General features: G+C 42.2%; 1 protein-coding gene across 16 annotated transcripts in view; it reads left to right on the forward strand.

Moving 5' to 3' along the window:
• The window catches only part of svila (supervillin a), a 183,900-nt gene that overhangs the window by 123,921 nt on the left and 40,405 nt on the right, over positions 1-19,574 (forward strand). For all 16 annotated transcript variants that reach the window (XM_070881500.1, XM_070881502.1, XM_070881505.1 and 13 more), the window contains 5 exons: positions 467-614; positions 8,873-9,018; positions 10,813-10,988; positions 15,533-15,674; positions 17,675-17,951. In XM_070881500.1, the coding sequence (XP_070737601.1) occupies positions 467-614; positions 8,873-9,018; positions 10,813-10,988; positions 15,533-15,674; positions 17,675-17,951 (889 nt within the window). The remainder of the gene's footprint in view (positions 1-466; positions 615-8,872; positions 9,019-10,812; positions 10,989-15,532; positions 15,675-17,674; positions 17,952-19,574) is intronic.

Genomic DNA, 19,574 nt, shown 5'->3' on the forward strand with positions numbered 1-19,574 from the left:
TTTCACACTTCTGACGTTATATGTAACGTATCACAAACTGACCCTTCTTTGGTCATGATATCAGTTGCATCATTTTCACCTTTTACCTCTTATAGTAAATTCATGCTTTATGCTACATTAGCAGTTTTAATTCTGGGGCCAAATTCTGTAAATTATAAAAACTGAAAATGTGGGCAGTTACACGGCAGATCTGTCGACGAACATTTCAAGGGGAAAAAGGGCCTTTATTTAATTCTCACCATTAAGTTTTTTTTAATCTCTGCGTAAGAATGTGTTGCATAAGGAGAATGAATCGGATGCGTAGTAATTCAGAATCTGATTCAGTACCCATGCAGATTATGTTCACCCCCTGTTAGATTTATTTTCTTCTTCAAATCTTTAATCACAAATGAATAAACTGAATAAATGTACTGCACCAAATAAAATTGTAACTATGTATTTCCTAATGAGATTTTCTTGTTTTCAGGCTTCAGAACTGGCAGCTTTTATTCAGACTAAAAGGGACCTTGGCTGTAGAGCACCATATGTGGCTACAATAGAGGAAGGAATTAACAGCCATACCAAATCAGCCAAAGACTTTTGGAGACTCTTGGGTGGACAGTCAAGCTACCAAGGTAGTGATAGCTGCTGTGAAGTTTGGATTTGAGTGCAATTATATGTTTCTTGAAGTTTACCAAAATACACCTTTTTAAAGACACTCAAACTTTGAACCTGCGTACGTTTACTTGAACTGATTGAGAAAGTGATAGTAGGAGCAGGAGTAAGCGTCACATGTTCAAATTTAAAAATTAGATAAAAGTTATTGTCACTCGTAACTGAGATTGAAAATTCTCCTCTTTGCATTCGTCAAAAGTGCTACAATATATCATTGAATGTTTCATATGTCCAAACTGTGGCAAAATTATTGAAGTACAGGTACAGTAATCCTCAACGTTGAAATTTATCTGAAAACAGTCCCTGGTTCACTCCTCAGATTGTGTTGTGTTAGCTGTTTTCAGCCAGGACTATACAATTTACCACACTATCCTTGGATTTAAGAGAGGACATTGGCCAGATTTTCAACTCCTGATCACTATTCAGTGACCACTAAAGATAGAATTTGTGTCTGATATCCCCTGAAGTCAAATAGCCTGTTGACATTCACCGTCAGGGCTCACAGGTGAATAATGGCCACTTGGGTGAGTTACTGGAGGCTAACAGGCACTCAGCAAAAAGTCAGTGGTTTCATTAGAGGAGTGCAGAAAAATCAGCAGAGGAAAAAAAAAAGCTTTACAATGTTTAACTTGTGTAATATGATGAATTTATAGATGCATTTAAGGGGAGGCTAGATAAGCATATGAGGAAGAAGGGAATAGAGGGTTATGCTGATGAGAGTTGGATGAGGAAAGATGGGAGGAGACTCGAGTGGAGAATAAATGCCGGCATGGACTGGTTGAGCCGACTGGCCTGCTTCTTTGTCGTATATCCTATGTAAAAGGACCTTGACTCTGTAATTCTGAGAAAATTGATGCTGATTTATTTGAACATTCCTGTAAATCTGAGGTTAATTGAATTGGACTTGGCATGCCAACTTCTGGTTCCCTGCAGCATGAGTACTTTTCTGTGCTCTGTGAGTCATGTCCCCTGGTTACATCAGGCACTTTTATTAGTGATTGATCCCTTTGTTTTATAAAGGATCCCAATTAGAGTGTGGCACATTGAGCAATGCCACCACACTCACGCCGTGTTAACTGACAGTCAGTGGCATTCTGCTTTCCTCCAAATTCTCGAACGTCACTGAACACATAGAAACATAAAAATTTACAGCGCAGAAGGAGGCCATCTCGGCCCATCATGTCCGCGCCGGCCAGCAAAGAGCCGCACGGCCCTTGGTCAGCAGCCCTAAAGGTTACATATAAACCTATGAACAATGACGGAAAGGCAAAGAGCACCCAGCCCAACCAGTCCGCCTCACACAACTGCGACTCCCCTTGTACTGAAACATTCCAAACTCCACCCCCAACCGAGCCATGTGATCTCCTGGGAGGGGCAAAAACCGAGGCCAATTTAGAGAGAGAAAATTCTGGGGAAATGCCTCTCCGACCCATCCAGGTGATCGAAACTAGTCCAGGAGATCCGTATTCTATTCCCTACAGTACTTACCATTATATCTGCACCATCCAACAAAAGGTCATCCAGTCTAATCCCAATTACCAGCTCAAGGTCCGTAACCCTGCACGTTACTGCACTTTAAGTGCCCATCCAACTATCTCTTAAAAGTAGTGAGGGTTTCTGCGTCCACCACTCTTCCAGGCAAGGAGTTCCAGATCCCCATAACCCTCGACGTAAAGAAGCCCCCCCCCCCCCTCAAATCCCCTGTAAACCTTCCAACAACCACCTTAAAACTATGCCCCCTCGTAATAGACCCCTCCACCATTGGAAATAGACCCTTACTATCCACTATGTCCAGGCCCTTCAATATTTTGTACACCTCAATGAGGACTCCTCTCAACCTCCTCTGTTCCACTGAGAACAAACCCAGCCTATCCAATCTGTCCTCATAACTAAGATTCTCCATTCCAGGCAGCATCCTAGTAAAACCCTCTCTAGTGCAGTCACGTCCTTCCTATAATACGGCGACCAGAACTGCACACAGTACTCCAGCTGTGGCCTAACCAAAGTCTTATACAATTTAAGCATAACCTCCCTGCTCTTATATTCTATGCCTCGGCCAATAAAGGCAAGCATTCCATATGCCGCTTTAACCACCTTATCCACCTGGCCTAGTACTTTCATAGAAACATAGAAAATAGGTGCAGGAGTAGGCCATTCGGCCCTTTGAGCCTGCACCACCATTCAATAAAATCATGGCTGATCATTCCTTCAGTACCCCTTTCCTGCTTTCTCTCCATACCCCTTGATCCCCTTAGCCATAAGGGCCATATCTAACTCCTTCAATATATCCAATGAACTGGCATCAACAACTCTCTGCGGCAGGGAATTCCACAGGTTAACAACTCTCTGAGTGAAGAAGTTGCTCCTCATCCCAGTCCTAAATGGCCTACCGTTTATCCTAAGACTGTGTCCCCTAGTTCTGGACTTCCCCAACATCGGGAGCATTCTACCCGCATCTAACCTGTCCCGTCCCGTCAGAATCTTACATGTTTCTATGAGATCCACCTCTCATCCTTCTAAACTCCAGTGTCTAAAGGCCCAGTTGATCCAGTCTCTCCTCATATGTCAGTCCTGCCAACCCGGGAATCAGTCTGGTGAACCTTCGCTGCACTCCCTCAATAGCAAGAACGTCCTTCCTCAGATTAGGAGACCAAAACTAACACAATATTCCAGGTGAGGCCTCACCAAGGCCCTGCAGTAAGACCTCCCTGCTCCAATACTCAAATCCCCTAGCTATGAAGGCCAATATACCATATGTCGTCTTCACAGCCTGCTGTACCTGTATGCCAACTTTCAATGACTGATGAACCGTGACACCCAGGTCTCGATGCACCTCCCCTTTTCCTAATCTGCCACCATTCAGATAATCTGTCTTCACGTTTTTGCCCCCAAAGTGGATAACCTCAAATTTATCCACATTATACTGCATCTGCCATGCATTTGCCCACTCACCTAACCTGTCCAAGTCATCCTGCAGCCTCTTGGCGTCTCCCTCACAGCTCACACCGCCACCCAGTTTAGTGTCATCTGCAAACTTGGAGATATTACACTTAATTCCTTCATCCAAATCATTGATGTATATTGTAAAGAGCTGGGGTCCCAGCACTGAGCCCTGCGGCACTCCACTAGTCACTGCCTGCCATTCTGAAAAGGACCCATTTATCCCGACTCTCTGCTTCCTGTCTGCCAACCAGTTCTCTATCCATGTCAGTATATTACCCCACATACCATGTGCTTTGATTTTGCACACCAATCTCTTGTGTGGGACCTTGTCAAAAGTCTTTTGAACGTCCAAATACACCACATCCACTGGTTCTCCCTTGTCCATTCTACTAGTTACATCCTCAAAAAATTCCAGAAGATTTGTCGAGCATGATTTCACTTTCATAAATCCATGCTGATTTGGACTGATCCTGTCAGTGCTTTCCAAATGCACTGCTATTTCATCCTTAATAATTGATTCCAACATTTTCCCCACTACTGATGTCAGGCTAACCGATCTATAATTACCTGCTTTCTCTCTCACTCCTTTTTTAAAAAGTGGTGTTACATTAGCTACCCTCCAGTCCATAGAACTGATCCAAAGTCGATAGACTGTTGGAAAATGATTACCAATGCATCCATTTTTCTAGGGCCACTTCCTTAAGTACTCTGGGATGCAGACTATCAGGCCCTGGGGATTTATCGGCCTTCAATCCCATCAATTTCCCTAACACAATTTCCTGCCTAATAAGGATATCCTTCAGTTCCTCCTTCTCACTAGACCCTCGGTCCCCTAGTACTTCCGGAAGGTTATTTGTGCCTTTCTTCGACAGAACCAAAGTTTTTGTTCAATTGGCCTGCCATTTCTTTGTTCCCCATTATAAATTCACTGAATCTGACTGCAAGGGACCTATGTTTGTCTTCACTAATCTTTTTTTTCTTCACATATCCACAGAAGCTTTTGCAGTCAGTTTTTATGTTCCCGGCAAGCTTCTTCTCATACTCTATTTTCCCCTCTTAATTAAACCCTTTGTCCTCCTCTGCTGAAATCTAAATTTCTCCCAGTCCTCAGATTTGTTGCTTTTTCTGGCCAATTTATAAGTCTCTTCCTTGGATTTAACACTATCCTTAATTTCCCTTGTTCGCCACGGTTGAGCCACCTTCCCCGTTTTATTTTTACTCCAGACAGGGATGTACAATTTCTGAAGTTCATCCATGTGATCTTTAAATGTTTGCCATTGCCAATCCACCGTCAACCCTTTAAGTATCATTTGCCAGTCTATTACAATTTATGCTTCAAACCATCAAAGTTACCTTTCCTTAAGTTCATGTCCCTATTTTTTGATTTAACTGTGTCACTCTCCATCTTAAAGAATTCTACCATGTTATGGTCACTCTTCCCCAAGGGGCCTCGCACAACAAGATTGCTAATTAGTCCCTTCTCATTACACATCACCCAGTCTAGGATGGCCAGCTCCCTAGTTGGTTCCTCGACATATTGGTCTAGAAAACCATTCCTAATACACTCCAGGGAATCCTCCTCCACTGCATTGCTACCAGTTTGGTTAGCCCAATATATAGATTAAAGTCACCCATGATAACGGCTGTACCTTTATTGCATGCATCCCTAATTTCTTGTTTGATGATGTCCCCAACCTTACTACTACTGTTTGGTGGTCTGTACACAACTCCCACTAGCGTTTTCTGCCCCTTGGTATTCCGTAGCTCCACCCATACCGATTCCACATCATCCAAGCTAATGTCCTTTCTTACTATTGCATTAATTTCCTCTTTAACCAGCAATGCCACCCCGCCTCCTTTTCCTTTCTGTCTATCCTTCCTAAATGTTGAATACCCTTGGATGTTGAGTTCCTAGCCTTGATCACCCTGGAGCCATGTCTCCGTGATGCCAATCACATCGTATCCATTAACTGCTATCTGCGCAGTTAATTTGTCCACCTTATTACAAATACTCCTCGCATTGAGGCACAGAGCCTTAAGGCTTGTCTTTCTAATACACTTTGCCCCATTTAGATTTTTGGTGTAATGTGGCCCTTTTTGCTTTTTGCCTTAGGTTTCTCTGCTTTGCACTTTTACTTTTACTTTTCTTCTTTCTATCTTTTGCTTGTGCCCCCATTCTACTTCCCTCTGTCACTCTGCTTAAGTTCCAATCCCCCTGCCATATTCGGGATCTGTGGACAAGCACTCTAAGTTCCCTTTGTTCATCTACACTATTAAGTGGCCTACCGGTTAATGTGTATACCCTTTCCTTATTAGCCCTCCCAAAGTGCACCACCTCACACTTATCTGAATTAAATTCCATTTGCCACTCCTCTGCCCACCTGACCAGTAGATTGATATCCTCCCACAGCCCATGACTTTCCCTTCATTATCAACCACACAGCCAATTTTAGTGTCGTCTGCAAACTTCTTAATCATACTCCCTATATTCAAATCTAAATCGTTGATATATACCACAAAAAGCAAGGGACCCAGTACTGAGCCCTGCGGAACCCCACTGGAAACATCCTTCCAGTCACAAAAAATCCATCAATGATTACCCTTTGCTTCCTACCTCCAAGTCAATTTTGGATCCAACTTTCCACTTTGTCCTGTATCCCATGGGCTTTTACCTTCATGACCAGTCTACCATGTGGGACCTTATCAAAAGCCTTGCTAAAGTCCATATATACTATTTCTCGTGCTCTCTCTTAGCATTCCAAATATCCTTTTTAATTTTGCCTCTTAACTTTCTATATTCCTCAAAGATTCTATAGTATTTAGCCGTTGATATATGACACAAGCATCCTTTTTTTTTCTTAATCCTCCCCTGTAAGTCCCAAGACATCCAGGAGGCTCTCGAATTATTTTTCCCAGCCTTTTTCTTTAAGGGCACATGTTTGGCCTGAGCCTTCTGAATCACCTCCTTGAATACCTCCCACTGTTCCGCAACTGATTTATCCACAAGTAGCTGTTTCCAGTCCACTATGGCCAAATCAATCTGTAACTTAGCAAAATTAGCTTTTCCCCAATTCGGAACTTTTATTCCAGGCCTATTCTTGTCCTTATCCATAACCAACTTGAATCTGACTGAATTATGGTCACTGGCACCCAAGTGCTCTCCCACTAATACCCCTTCAACCTGCCCAGCTTCATTCCCCAAAACTAAATCCAAGACCGCCCTCTCTCGTGTTGGGCTTGCTACATACTGACTTAAAAAGTTCTCTTGAATGCATTTCAAGAATTCTGCACCCTGTATACCCTTCACACTAAATTTGTCCCCATCAATATTTGAATAGTTAAAATCCCCTACTATTACTACCCTATGGTTTTTGGACTTCACAGCAATTTGCCTACATATTTGCTCCTCTATCTCCCTCCCACTGTTTGGGGGTCTATAAATACACGCACAGCAGTGTGATTGGCCCTTTTTTTTATTCAATTCAACCCAAATGGCCTCATTTGATGATCCCTCTAACGTATAATCCCTCCTCACCGCTGTAATAGTTTCTTTAATCGGTACCGCAACCCCCCCCCTGCCCCCCACCCTCCTCTCTATCTTACTAAAAATCCTGTAGCCAGGAATATTGATCTGCCAAACCTGCCCCTCTTTCAGCCATGTTTCTGTAATGGCTATAATGTCATACTCCCAAGTGTCTACCTGTGCTCTTAGCTCATCTGCCTTATTCACTATACTCCTTGCATTAAAGTATATACCATTCAGCACAGGAAGACCTCCTTGCTTACTACATACTAAGCCCTGTTTCCTCTGTCTTACAGATTCGTTTTCTAGATTCTTGCTATCCAACTTCTGCTTTACTTCCTTCCCTTTTGAATTCGTTCTCACGCTCCCATCCCCCTGCCAAGCTAGTTTAAACTCTCCCCAACAGCACTAGCAAAACTCCCCGCGAGGATATTGGTCCCGGCGCTGTTGAGGTGCAACCCGTCCGGTTTGTACAGTTCCCAAGTCCCCCAGAAGCGGTCCCAATGCCTCAAGAATTTAAAGCCCTCCCTCCTACACCAATTCTCCAGCCACGTGTTCATCCTCTCTATCCTTCTATTCTTCTTCTCATTAGCACGTGGCACCGGTAGTAACCCAGAGATTTCTACCTTTGAGGTCCTACCCTTTAATTTTCTTCCTAGCTCCCTAAATTCTTTCTGTCGAACCTCATCCCTTATTTTACCTATGTCGTTGGTCCCGATATGGACCACGACCTCTAGCTGTTTAGCCCCCCCTCCCCCCCAGGATGCCCTGCGTCCGCTCTGTGATATCCTTGACTCTGGCACCAGGGAGGCACCAAACCATTCGGGAGCCACGTCTACAGCCGCAGAAACGCCTGCCTGTTCCCCTAACTATAGAATTCCCTATCACTAGTGCTCTTTTGTTCTTTGTCCCTCCCCCCGTGCAGCTGAGCCACCCGTGGTGCCTTGGAATTGGCTCTGACTGCACTTTCCAGAGGCACCATCGTCATCATATCGGTATGCATTGTACGCTTCACCCCGCTTCACTCTTAAACCTATGGACTGGAGCGGGTACAAGCTCAAGGGAGTTTGGACTGTAAGTGCTATCAACTGCCGTTTAGACTTCAGGCAGCATGAGAACATGAATTAGACTTTGGCTGTTCACTGTTAATCCTGTACAAATTCACACTATTGTCAACATGTGCTTGGTAAAGAGAGGGCGAACCAAAGACTACATCAAAAGCACAGAAAGTATATCTCCAACATTGGGAACTTCTGATGGTATATAATTATGTGCAAGAGCTGCAGTAACACAACCTTTTGATAAACTAAAGACTTGTTACAACCCAGGCAGCTAAGAAAGTATTAAATAGCTTGTTTATGTTGATTTTAGAGTTTAAAAATTCAATAGGGGAGATGTTCTGGTTCTGTGCTCCCCAGCTAAGAATTTCTAAACATTAAATTGAATGAATAGAAAATCATAGGCCGGGGAGCGCAGAAGCAGAAAATCCCATCTTGTATATATTATTTTAGCACCTTGTGTATATAACTTAAGTGCAAGTTATTTCTAATACTTCTCTAAATTAGGTGTCGACTTACATTATAAATATTCAATCAATATTCTCAGAAGAACGATGGATCTAATGCTTTGTTTCCTCCCTCCATTTCTGCTTTATAAAGAGTTTTTAAATGAGCTGTCAACTGATGCACATAAATTCATAATAATTTTCCAAGAACATGTACATCTAATGAAATTTCTTTGTTTCCTTTGCAGGAGCTGGAAATCCTGATGAAGACGAACTGTATGAAAGTGCAATAGTAGAAACCAACTGTATTTATCGCTTAGTAGATGATAAACTAGTCCCTGACGATGACTTCTGGGGAAAGATACCACGTTGTTCTTTGCTTAATTCAAAAGATGTAAGTACTTGTCAAAGGAAGCAATAGAGGAACACCCTCCAATAAATCATTTGGTGCAAGACCAATAGATCAGGAAGGTACAAAAGCAAAATACTGGGCATGCTGGAATCTGAAATAAAATCGGAAAATGCTGGAAATCTCAGCAGGTCAGGCTGAATCTGTGGAGAGAAAAACAGAGTTAACTTTTCAGGTCGATGACGAAAGGCCATTGACCTGAAACGTTAACTCTGTTTTTCTCTCCACAGGTGCTGCCTGACCTGCTGAGATTTCCAGCATTTTCGGTTTTTAGATCAGGAAGGTCCTGGGTTCAATCTCTGGTCTATGTTGAACTAGAACTGTGCTGATCTCAGCCAGGATACTGATAGGGCCACTACAGTGGTGCTAAGGAGAGGAGAGAGATGGGCGGGGGGAGGGGGAGAAAAAGAATGTGTGTTCCTATCCAGTGACCCAAGCCAAGATGTATGGATATTCATCAGTATGCAACTTGGCTGTGATGCCCCGTGCAGTTTGCTAAGCTGTTGACATATTCTGGCTCAAGAGTGAAGAATGACTAAATCTTGGAATTAAATCTCTCTAAATCATTGCCTTTAGGAGAGAAAATTGGGGGGGTGGGTGGGGGCGGAAGAGAGCAGTAGTAATAGAAAGAGCTGGAGTAAGGGATGATGACATTCAGTTCATTATAACTCTTTGTTTCAAAGTCTATGATTTTTTTTTTCATTTGCACTGTATATTGTCCATCTCTAGCATTAAGAGTAAATCATATAGTGTAGATTTGGAGAATGCATGTAGAGCAGACCAAGTAGCAGTGGCAGTTGCTTTTACTGAAGGAAATTAATAAACCAGATGTTTACAATAATCCAGCAGCTTCCATGGTCTTTTTCTGGTGCTACAACATGTTATTCCAAGATTTGAACTTGCGACCTCTGGGTTGCTAGTCCAGTACCATAACCATGAGGCTTCTGTACCCACATACAAACATACAACAACTTGCATTTACATGGGGCTTTTAACACCCAAACACAAGTCTCCAGGCACTTCACAGCACATCGAGGTGGGGCAGGGGGAAATGAATGCTAAGCCAAAGCACAAAATATTTGGAAGGCAACTAAATGCTTGGTTGGAAACGTGTGCCTTAAAGAAGGAGAAAGACGTAAAGGGGGAATTCCAGTGCATGAGCCTAGATAGCTGTGGATGCTAAAACACAAAAGGTTTACAAAAATGTAGTTGACTGCTGCTCTGGTCCAGCACAATTATTGGATTTCACATACTCAGTTAGTGCCACTAATAACCAGAGAACAGAAAGCAGATTTCTGACTTCTGGTGGTGGTCTTTCTATTATCCATGAAAGTAACTGGCACACTGCACGCACACTGGCACCCTCTTGATTGGCTATTCTTCATGTGTGAAATTCAATAGCTGAGCATCAGTGGGTTGTTTTGCTGGGGATTGAAGGAAAGAGTGCATCATAGCCAAGCTATACATGCTTATCTGCTGTGTTGAAATGGACACTTTCCAGCAGGATTCACGGAACCATCATTGAATCCTGGTTGATTTCCTCTCCTTGTTCCCACCCACAGAAAGTCAGAGATAATGCCGAGATAAATTAATACCCATTATGTTGACCTAGCTGAGATCAGATAACTGGCCACAAATCAGTGACTCAACCGGAGATGATCTTGATGCATATAACATGGATTGAGCTTCTTGATTATGTCACAGTACGCTTTCTGACTAGCTGTTATATATAAACTTTTATACAATTTTCTAAATCTCTTGATTAACTATTTTTCTTAGGTGCTGGTATTCGATTTTGGCAGTGAAGTGTATGTGTGGCATGGAAAAGAAGTCACACTCGCACAACGAAAAGTAGCATTCCAGTTGGCAAAGCATTTATGGAATGGTACCTTTGACTACACAAATTGTGACATCAACCCTTTAGATCCAGGCGAATGCAATCCTCTGATACCAAGGTAGCTTTCATTTATGTTAACAGTCTGCAGCATACTTCCCTCTGGTAATGTCTTAATAATATTTAACTAACTGTAGTCGCCATGGTTGACATAGAACATAAAAACATAGAAACATACAAAATAGGTGCGGGAGTAGGCCATTCGGCCCTTCGAGCCTGCACCGCCATTCAATAAGATCATTGCTGATCATTCACCTCCGTACCCCTTTCCTGCTTTCTCTCCAAACCCCTTGATCCCTTTAGCCGCAAGGGCCATATCTAACTCCCTCTTGAATATATCCAATGAACTGGTATCAACAACTCTCTGCGGTAGGGAATTTTACAGGTTAACAACTCTCTGAGTGAAGAAGTTTCTCCTCATCTCAGTCCTAAATGGCTTGCCTCTTATCCTTAGACTGTGTCCCCTGGTTCTGGACTTCCCTAATATCGGGAACATTCTTCCTGCATCTAACCTGTCCAGTCCCGTCAGAATTTTATATGTTTTGATGAGATCCCCTCTCATCCTTCTAAACTCCAGTGAATACTGGCCCAGTCGATCCAGTCTCTCCTCATATGTCAGTCCTGCCATCCCGAGAATCAGTCTGGTGAACCTTCGCTGCACTCCCTCAATAGCAAGAACGTCCTTCCTCAGATTAGGAGACCAAAACTGAACACAATATTCCAGGTGAGGCCTCACCAAGGCCCTATACTACTGCAGTAAGACCTCCCTGCTCCTATACTCTCATTCCCTAGCTATGAAGGTCAATATACCATTTGCCGCCTTCACCGCCTGCTGTACCTGCCTGCCAACTTTCAATGACTGATGTACCATGACACCCAGGTCTCATTGCACCTCCCCTTTTCCTAATCTGCCGCCATTCAGATAATATTCTGCCTTCGTGTTTTTGCACCCAAAGTGGATAACCTCACATTTATCCACATTATACTGCATCTGCCATGCATTTGCCCACTCACCTAACCTGTCCAAGTCAACCTGCAGCCTCTTAGCGTCCTCCTCACAGCTCACACCGCCACCCAGCTTATTGTCATCTGCAACTTGGAGATATTACATTCAATTCCTTCATCTAAATCATTAATGTATATTGTAAATAGCTGGGGTCCCAGCACTGAGCCCTGTGGCACCCCACTAGTCACTGCCTGCCATTCTGAAAAGGACCCGTTTATCCCGACTCGCTGCTTCCTGTCTGCCAACCAGTTCTCTATCCACGTCAGTAAATTACCCCCAGTACCATGTGCTTTAATTTTGCACACCAATCTCTTGTGTGGGACCTTGTCAAAAACCTTTTGAAAGTCCAAATACACCACATTCACTGGTGTTCTCCCTTGTCCACCCTACTGGTTAGATCCTCAAAAAATTCCAGAAGATTTGTCAAGCATGATTTCACTTTCATAAATCCATGCTGACTTGGACCGAACCTGTTACTGCTTTCCAAATGTGCTGCTATTTCATCTTTAATAATTGATTCCAACATTTTCCCCACTACTGATGTCAGGCTAACCAGTCTATAAGTACCCATTTTCTCTCTCCCTCCTTTTTTTAAAAAGTGGTGTTACATTAGCTACCCTCCAGTCCAGAGTCTATCGATGCATCCACTATTTCTAGGGCCACTTCCTTAAGTACTCTGGGATGCAGACTATCAGGCCCTGGGGATTTATCGGCCTTCAATCCCATCAATTTCCCTAGCACAATTTCTCGCCTAATAAGGATTTCCTTCAGTTCCTCCTTCTCACTAGACCCTCGGTCCCCTAGTATTTCCGGAACTTTATTTGTGTCTTCCTTTGTGAAGACAGGACCAAAGTATTTGTTCAACTGGTCTGCCATTTCTTTGTTCCCCATTATAAATTCACCTGAATCTGACTGCAAGGGACCTACGTTTGTCTTCACTAATCTTTTTCTCTTCACATATCTATAGAAGCTTTTGCAATCAGTTTTTATGTTCCCGGCAAGCGTCCTCTCATACTCTATTTTCCCCCTCCTAATTAAACCCTTTGTCCTCCTCTGCTGTATTCTAAATTTCTCCCAGTCCTCAGGTTTGCTGCTTTTTCTGGCCAATTTATATGCCTCTTTCTTGGATTTAACACTATCCTTAATTTCCCTTGTTAGCCACAGTTGAGTCACCTTCACTGTTTTATTTTTACTCCAGACAGGGATGTACAATTGTTGAAGTTCATCCATGTCATCTTTAGATGTTTGCCATTGCCTATCCACCGTCAACCCTTTAAGTATCATTCGCCAGTCTATTCTAGCCAATTCATGTCTCATACCATCGAAGTTACCTTTCCTTAAGTTCAGGACCCTAGTCTCAGAATTCTTTAAGATGGAGAGTGACACAGTTAATTCAACCATGTTATGGTCACTCTCACCAAGGGGCCTCGCGCAACAAGATTGCTAATTAGTCCTTTCTCATTACACATCACCCAGTCTAGGATGGCCAGCCCTCTAGTTGGTTCCTCAACACATTGATCTAGAAAACTATGCCTAATACACTCCAGGAAATCCTCCTCCACCGTATTGCTACCAGTTTGGTTAGCCCAATCTATATTAGATTAAAGTCGCCCATGATAACTGCTGTACCTTTATTGCACGCATCCCTAATTTCTTGTTTGATGCTGTCCCCAACCTACTGTTTGGTGGTCTGTACACAACTCCCACTATCGTTTTCTGCACTTTGGTATTCTGCAGCTCTACCCATACAGATTCCACATCATCCAAGCTAATGTCTTTCCTTACTATTGCGTTAATTTCCTCTTTAACCAGCAACGCTACCCCACCTCCTTTTCCTTTCTGTCTATCCTTCCTGAATGTTGAATACCCCTGGATGTTGAGTAATTTTAGAAACGGGGAATAGCCACTTGGTCCACCAAATGCACACTTTTTGGTGTCCAGTTAGAGGCTGGCTTGCTTAGATATGTTCTATGGCTGAGTTTGTCTTCTCAATCTGAAAAATCCTGGTGGTTCTAAACATTGACGTTTGTTAGCTCCCAAATCTCAGTTTTTATGCTATTTTTTGCATTTTATGCTAACCATATCAATCTTTAATGTACTTTTTATTACACATTTCTACAACCCAGTAACTGAAAAGTGACAAGTGATATCTTGCAGTTGACAAGTTAATATAGAAATATGGGAGTTTGGAAAAGCTGAGGCTAATATATTTCAATAAACATGCCATTTATTTGATTTCTGGATTATTGACTACCTTGCATCTACTGTAATTAATGCATGGACTATTATCTATTGTAATGACTACTTAAAACTAATCATAAATTTTAAAGCATCTTTTCACAGTAACTCTTGGGGTACAGGACTCTGCAAGAGTTGCATTTAAATATATTAAATGGCCTTCATTTCTTTTTATGCTAATTCTGTCTTGTATTATCTACTGTAGTTTAGTAAATGTTTGGACATTGGTTTTCTATCTTCAGTCCTGTATAAGCTCATGAAAGGACTTTCAAGTATAGTTTTATTATGTTTGCATGTGTACTACAGAGTAGCTTGGGGAAAATGTGGCAGTGCTTTTATTGTAAGATCCTGTGGGAACATGGTGCTCCTCCCAAACACCATAGTAGTGAAGTGTCCCGTAAAGTGATTGACACTGTAATGTATTTCAGTAATAACATGCAATATATGAGAGATGGTAGTGAGTTCCAACACTGATGTGTTGTGTCACAGAATAAGGAGATACTTGGCCTTTGTTTTCTAGGGAGGAAGGCAACTTTAGAGGAAGATTAGTTGCTGATCTCTTATCGTGCAGCTCCTGGTGGCCAGTTGACTGCATTGGTGGAGGCTTATGAGTAGGTTTCCTATCTGCTCCGCTCCAAGAAATACCTTGGGAAACCTGTACAGAGAGGAAAAAGGGATTTATATTCTTGAGGGGAGAATATGAGAATACATAAGAGTGTGGTACCTCAGCATTTGCTCTCAGTAAAACAATATGTTCTGGCCAGTTCATTCCATATACCATAGGCCCATTATTTGTTAAATCTATAATAAAGCGTAAGAAAAGCATTGGGTGCTACATTTTGTTGCAAGTTTTTCTCCTTCCCCATCCTTTATTTTTATTTATATATATATAAAATATTCTTGATTTATTTTTATTGAAACGTCAATTTCATTTCTACCAAAGAAATCTGTTACCAACAGTGAAGTTTCCCGGGATGGGCAGCTCCAGAAGGGTTGTTTAAAGTCATGCAAGCCTCGCCCTTTGTTTTCAGTTAAACCACTACAAGATGCAGAATTGTCACCAGAGCAGCCCAACTTCAACATTTCATTGTCACTGTGAAGAAGCTGAAGAACATCCTGCTAAAAGTACTAATTTATTCCATTAAAAAGAGGGAGTACTTTGACATATGTGTGTATGTAGGTATATATCTTCCCTATCAACAAATATGAAATTACCATCTATTACATCAAGCAGCAACTAAATGTATTTTCTTCGTGTAGTTCTTTGGCAGAGATTCCATTTTAAACAGTAAGTCATGTGTTAAGATGTCAGATGCCAAGAGTTAATCCTAACCAGTTGTTTAATTTTTTTCCACGTGTAGGAAAGGTCAAGGTCGTCCTGATTGGGCAATCTTTGGCAGGTTGACTGAGCACAATGAAACTATTTTGTTTAAGGAAAAGTTCCTGGACTGGCTAGAATCAAAGAAGCTTTCACAAAAAACTGCAGTTGAAGAGGAGCAGAAGGTGCATCTCTTTGGTTACCTTATTAGTGAAGTAAAAACTTTAATCTGCTTTAGTGATACAGGGGAGAGTTCCCCTGCTCTTCTTCGAATAGTGCCATGGGATCTTTTACGTCCACCTGAGAGAACAGACTCAGTTTAACATCTCATCCGAAAGCTTGCACTTCTGACAGTGCAGTACTCCCTCAATATGGAAAGTACATTAAAGCTGTAGATTCGCCAGGAGGATACCAGGGATCTGATACTATAATAATAAGGAAACTCTAGTTATCTCTTTTTTTTTTAAAGCGGCATCTAATATGATATTTGTATCAATTTCCTCCCTAATTAAAAAAAATTCCATTAACTGGAAGTGTAATCTAAATCGGTTGAAGGGTTTACCAGTGTACACTACTTTGAATATCAGTAGGGCTGTTAATGAATGAGGACTTTTAATATTTATTGAAGTAACATCAACAGGATCCTGCGCCCAGGATCTGGACAGCTGCGTTATGTTTGTACAGGATTTATACTATGTACCAGTCTGTTCGAGATTACATCTCCGAAAGTTTTAATTAGACTTCCTTTCCCTCCATCACTGTGAAGCTGGTGTAAACTAGTGTTCCATATATACACTCCGTTCCAGTGGAAAGATGAGTTGACAGACTCTTGTTTATTTCCTTCAATGTGGCGTTGTGGTTTTCCGATTGAGGGGCTTAGCTGTAACTGCATGTCAAGTGTTTGGGTAGTATGTGAATATTTCCTATCTAGCTTCACTAATCCATCACAAATTCTTCTCAAAGATGTCAGTTTGAAAGTGATAGATAATTAGTTTCAAAGGAAATTAACTTTCAAAATCTTATGGCCATCAAATACTGTCTATTGATAATTCAAAGTTGTTTTTGTGCTAAACAGAAGGAATTTGTGCAATAATGGCCCAGAAATTGCAGTCGGAGGCTTCCTGTGGGCGCATGCCTCTGGCCACAAAAATTTCTATGAAAGTACCTGGTGGTCCCGGAGGTTTGGAGACTTGCGATCCTGGGCCTCTATGCGAAGGCCTTCCTACGGGCCCACATATCCCAGAGGCGTATGGGTTTCGTACTCATCACTGGGATCATGTGGGCCAGCCCAACCTATCAGAGATGGGGGATGGAGGAAGAACTTGTATAAGAATGTGAAACCTTATTGTGTAAAACAATGCATTCTTTTAAAATTACAAAGTCTAATTGCTGCTAAGTGAACACTGGCTGAGTTCGTAGGGGTATATACGGAAATACTATAAGTATAAATGGGAATACCCTCAAAAACACAGAAAATAACACAAAAAATCACATTTCAAATTAATAATTATGGAATGAATTAATTATTTTAAACAAATGTATTTTTTTATTACATAATTTAAAGGATATAAAAATAAACTTGCCTTATTTAACAGGATTTTAAATATTTTTTTAATGTATTTTTCTGTACTTTAAAAGTCTTACGCTGATAAAAGCGGGCTTTATGCCTTTTTTCAGTCGTAAGAATATGAAGGACATTCGCTGGACTGGAGTTGGGCAAATACTCTCTGTCCCGTGATGGTCCTTTAGTTTCGGATGCGGTGGATCTGTTGAGAGATTATTGCAAGTTCCGGGTTTAGGCGCATGCGCTTCGCATACCTCAACCCGGAACTTGCGGGGATCCCACAGCTGCGTGCGCAATTTCAGGCCCAATTTGAATTAAGCAACTTAAATACCAGCAAAGTAGGAATTTAAAGTTAAAAATGTAATTATCAGCTCATTTTAATTCAGCGACTTTGAGTTAAAAAGAGTAGACTGTAGTAGAGACTGGACTGAAGCAGGATCTTTCTGTAAACTGCTTTGGGAAATATACTTTCCAGGAAAGGAAAGAGAAGGATTGAGTTTTTTTCAGATGAACTTGAAATCAACTGGTGGTCTCGTTATTAAAGTCCAATTTACAGCTCAAATTTTGCTAACTGAAAATTAGCTTTGCATACAACTTACACTTTTACCTCTTGTCTTGTAGCAGGAGCACGGGATTGATCTTAAACCATATGATGTCACCTTGATGATTCCTCTGTCTCCAGCCCCAGTTGGAACAGCACTGGATGGGTTAAATATTGGACGTGGTTATGGAATAGTAGAGGGAGAAGATGGAAGGCAGTTTGAGATCACTAACCTCTCGGTTGATGTGTGGCACATACTTGAATTTGACTACAGTAGATTACCCAAACAGAGCATTGGGCAGTTTCATGAAGGAGATACATATGTGGTGAAATCGAAGTACCTGGTGAGCACCACAGGTTAGTGCCGATTGTATAAAATTGAAGTATTTGGTTCATGTTATAAATAAACATGGCTCTTAATAGGTCCTAGTGGAGCAAGGCTAAAAACGTTGTCTGTTTCTACATTGTTTACGTCATGTTATAATGCTGAGATCTATTTGTTTTGTTTTACAACATTCCTGTGAAGCGCTTTGGGACGTTTCACTACTTTAAAGGCACTATATAAATACAAGTTATTTTTGTTGAGGTTTAAGATTACAAACTACTGCCGTGTATTTAGACAACGACAACAACAACAACTTGTATTTATATATAGCGCCTTTAACGTAGTAAAACATCCCAAGATACCTCGCAGGACTGTTATAAGACAAAAAAATGTTTTGACACCGAGCAACACAAGAAGAAATTATGGCAGATATGCATGATACTCCTATTTTAAATGGGATGGGGGAGAGGGTATGGTGCGCGGGGGGAGCTGGGGGACGCAAGGGCCTGGCCAATCTTAAAGGCCAGCTCTCATTTGCATAGGTTTTCCCAGAGTCCTGTCCAGACCCAGCCAAATCCACCTCCTGCCCAGTGGACGGGAACCAGAATTCAGCGGCAGGAGGTGATCGGAAGGAGGGGTGGGGGGGAGCCTGGGACAAGTGAGGCCCAAGGCTTCCTATTGAGGCCCCGAGAAACACTTTCGCTTCTCCTGGCCCACAAGGAAACCTAAAATGAAATTGTTAAACTTAACTACCTGGGCTCTCTGGCTCACAATCCAGCACCTGGCAGGTCTGGCCTGATGTGGACGTCGTCACTGCCCCGCAATGGATATTGCATTATCCTGACATCACCGGCTCCCGATCTGCATATTTGAGGAAGGACCCCTCTTAGTTCCTGTGGGTGTCCCAAGCGCCTGCTCCAAAGATCAGTTTAAGATTGGGACACGGTGGGGAGGCAACGGGATAGAAACATAGAAAATAGGTGCAGGAGTTGGCCATTTGGCCCTTCGGGCCTGCACCACCATTCAATAAGATCATGGCTGATCATTCACCTCAGTACCCCTTTCTTGCTTTCTCTCCATACCCCTTGATCCCTTTAGCCGAAAGGGCCATATCTAACTCCCTCTTGAATATATCCAATGAACTGGCATCAACAACTCTCTGCGGTAGGGAATTCCACAGGTTAACAACTCTGAGTGAAGAAATTTCTCCTCATCTCAGTCCTAAATGGCTTACCCCTTATCCTTCGACTATGTCCCCTGGTTCTGGACTTCCCCAACATCGGGAACATTCTTCCTCCATCTGACCTGTCCAGTCCCGTCAGAATTTTATATGTTTCTATGCGATTCCCTCTCATCCTTCTAAACTCCAGTGAATACAGGCCCAGTCGATCCAGTCTCTCCTCATATGTCATTCCTGCCATCCCGGGAATCAGTCTGGTGAATCTTCACTGCACTCCTTCAATAGCAAGAACGTCCTTCCTCAGATTAGGAGACCAAAACTGAACACAATATTCCAGGTGAGGCCTCACTAAGGCCCTGTACAACTGCAGTAAGACCTCCCTGCTTCTATACTCAAATCCCCTAGCTCTGAAGACCAACATACCATTTGCCGCCTGCTGTACCTGCATGCCAACTTTCAATGACTGATGTACCAT

Source organism: Pristiophorus japonicus, chromosome 5 (assembly GCF_044704955.1).
Source record: "Pristiophorus japonicus isolate sPriJap1 chromosome 5, sPriJap1.hap1, whole genome shotgun sequence".
Taxonomy (NCBI): Eukaryota; Metazoa; Chordata; class Chondrichthyes; family Pristiophoridae; genus Pristiophorus; species Pristiophorus japonicus.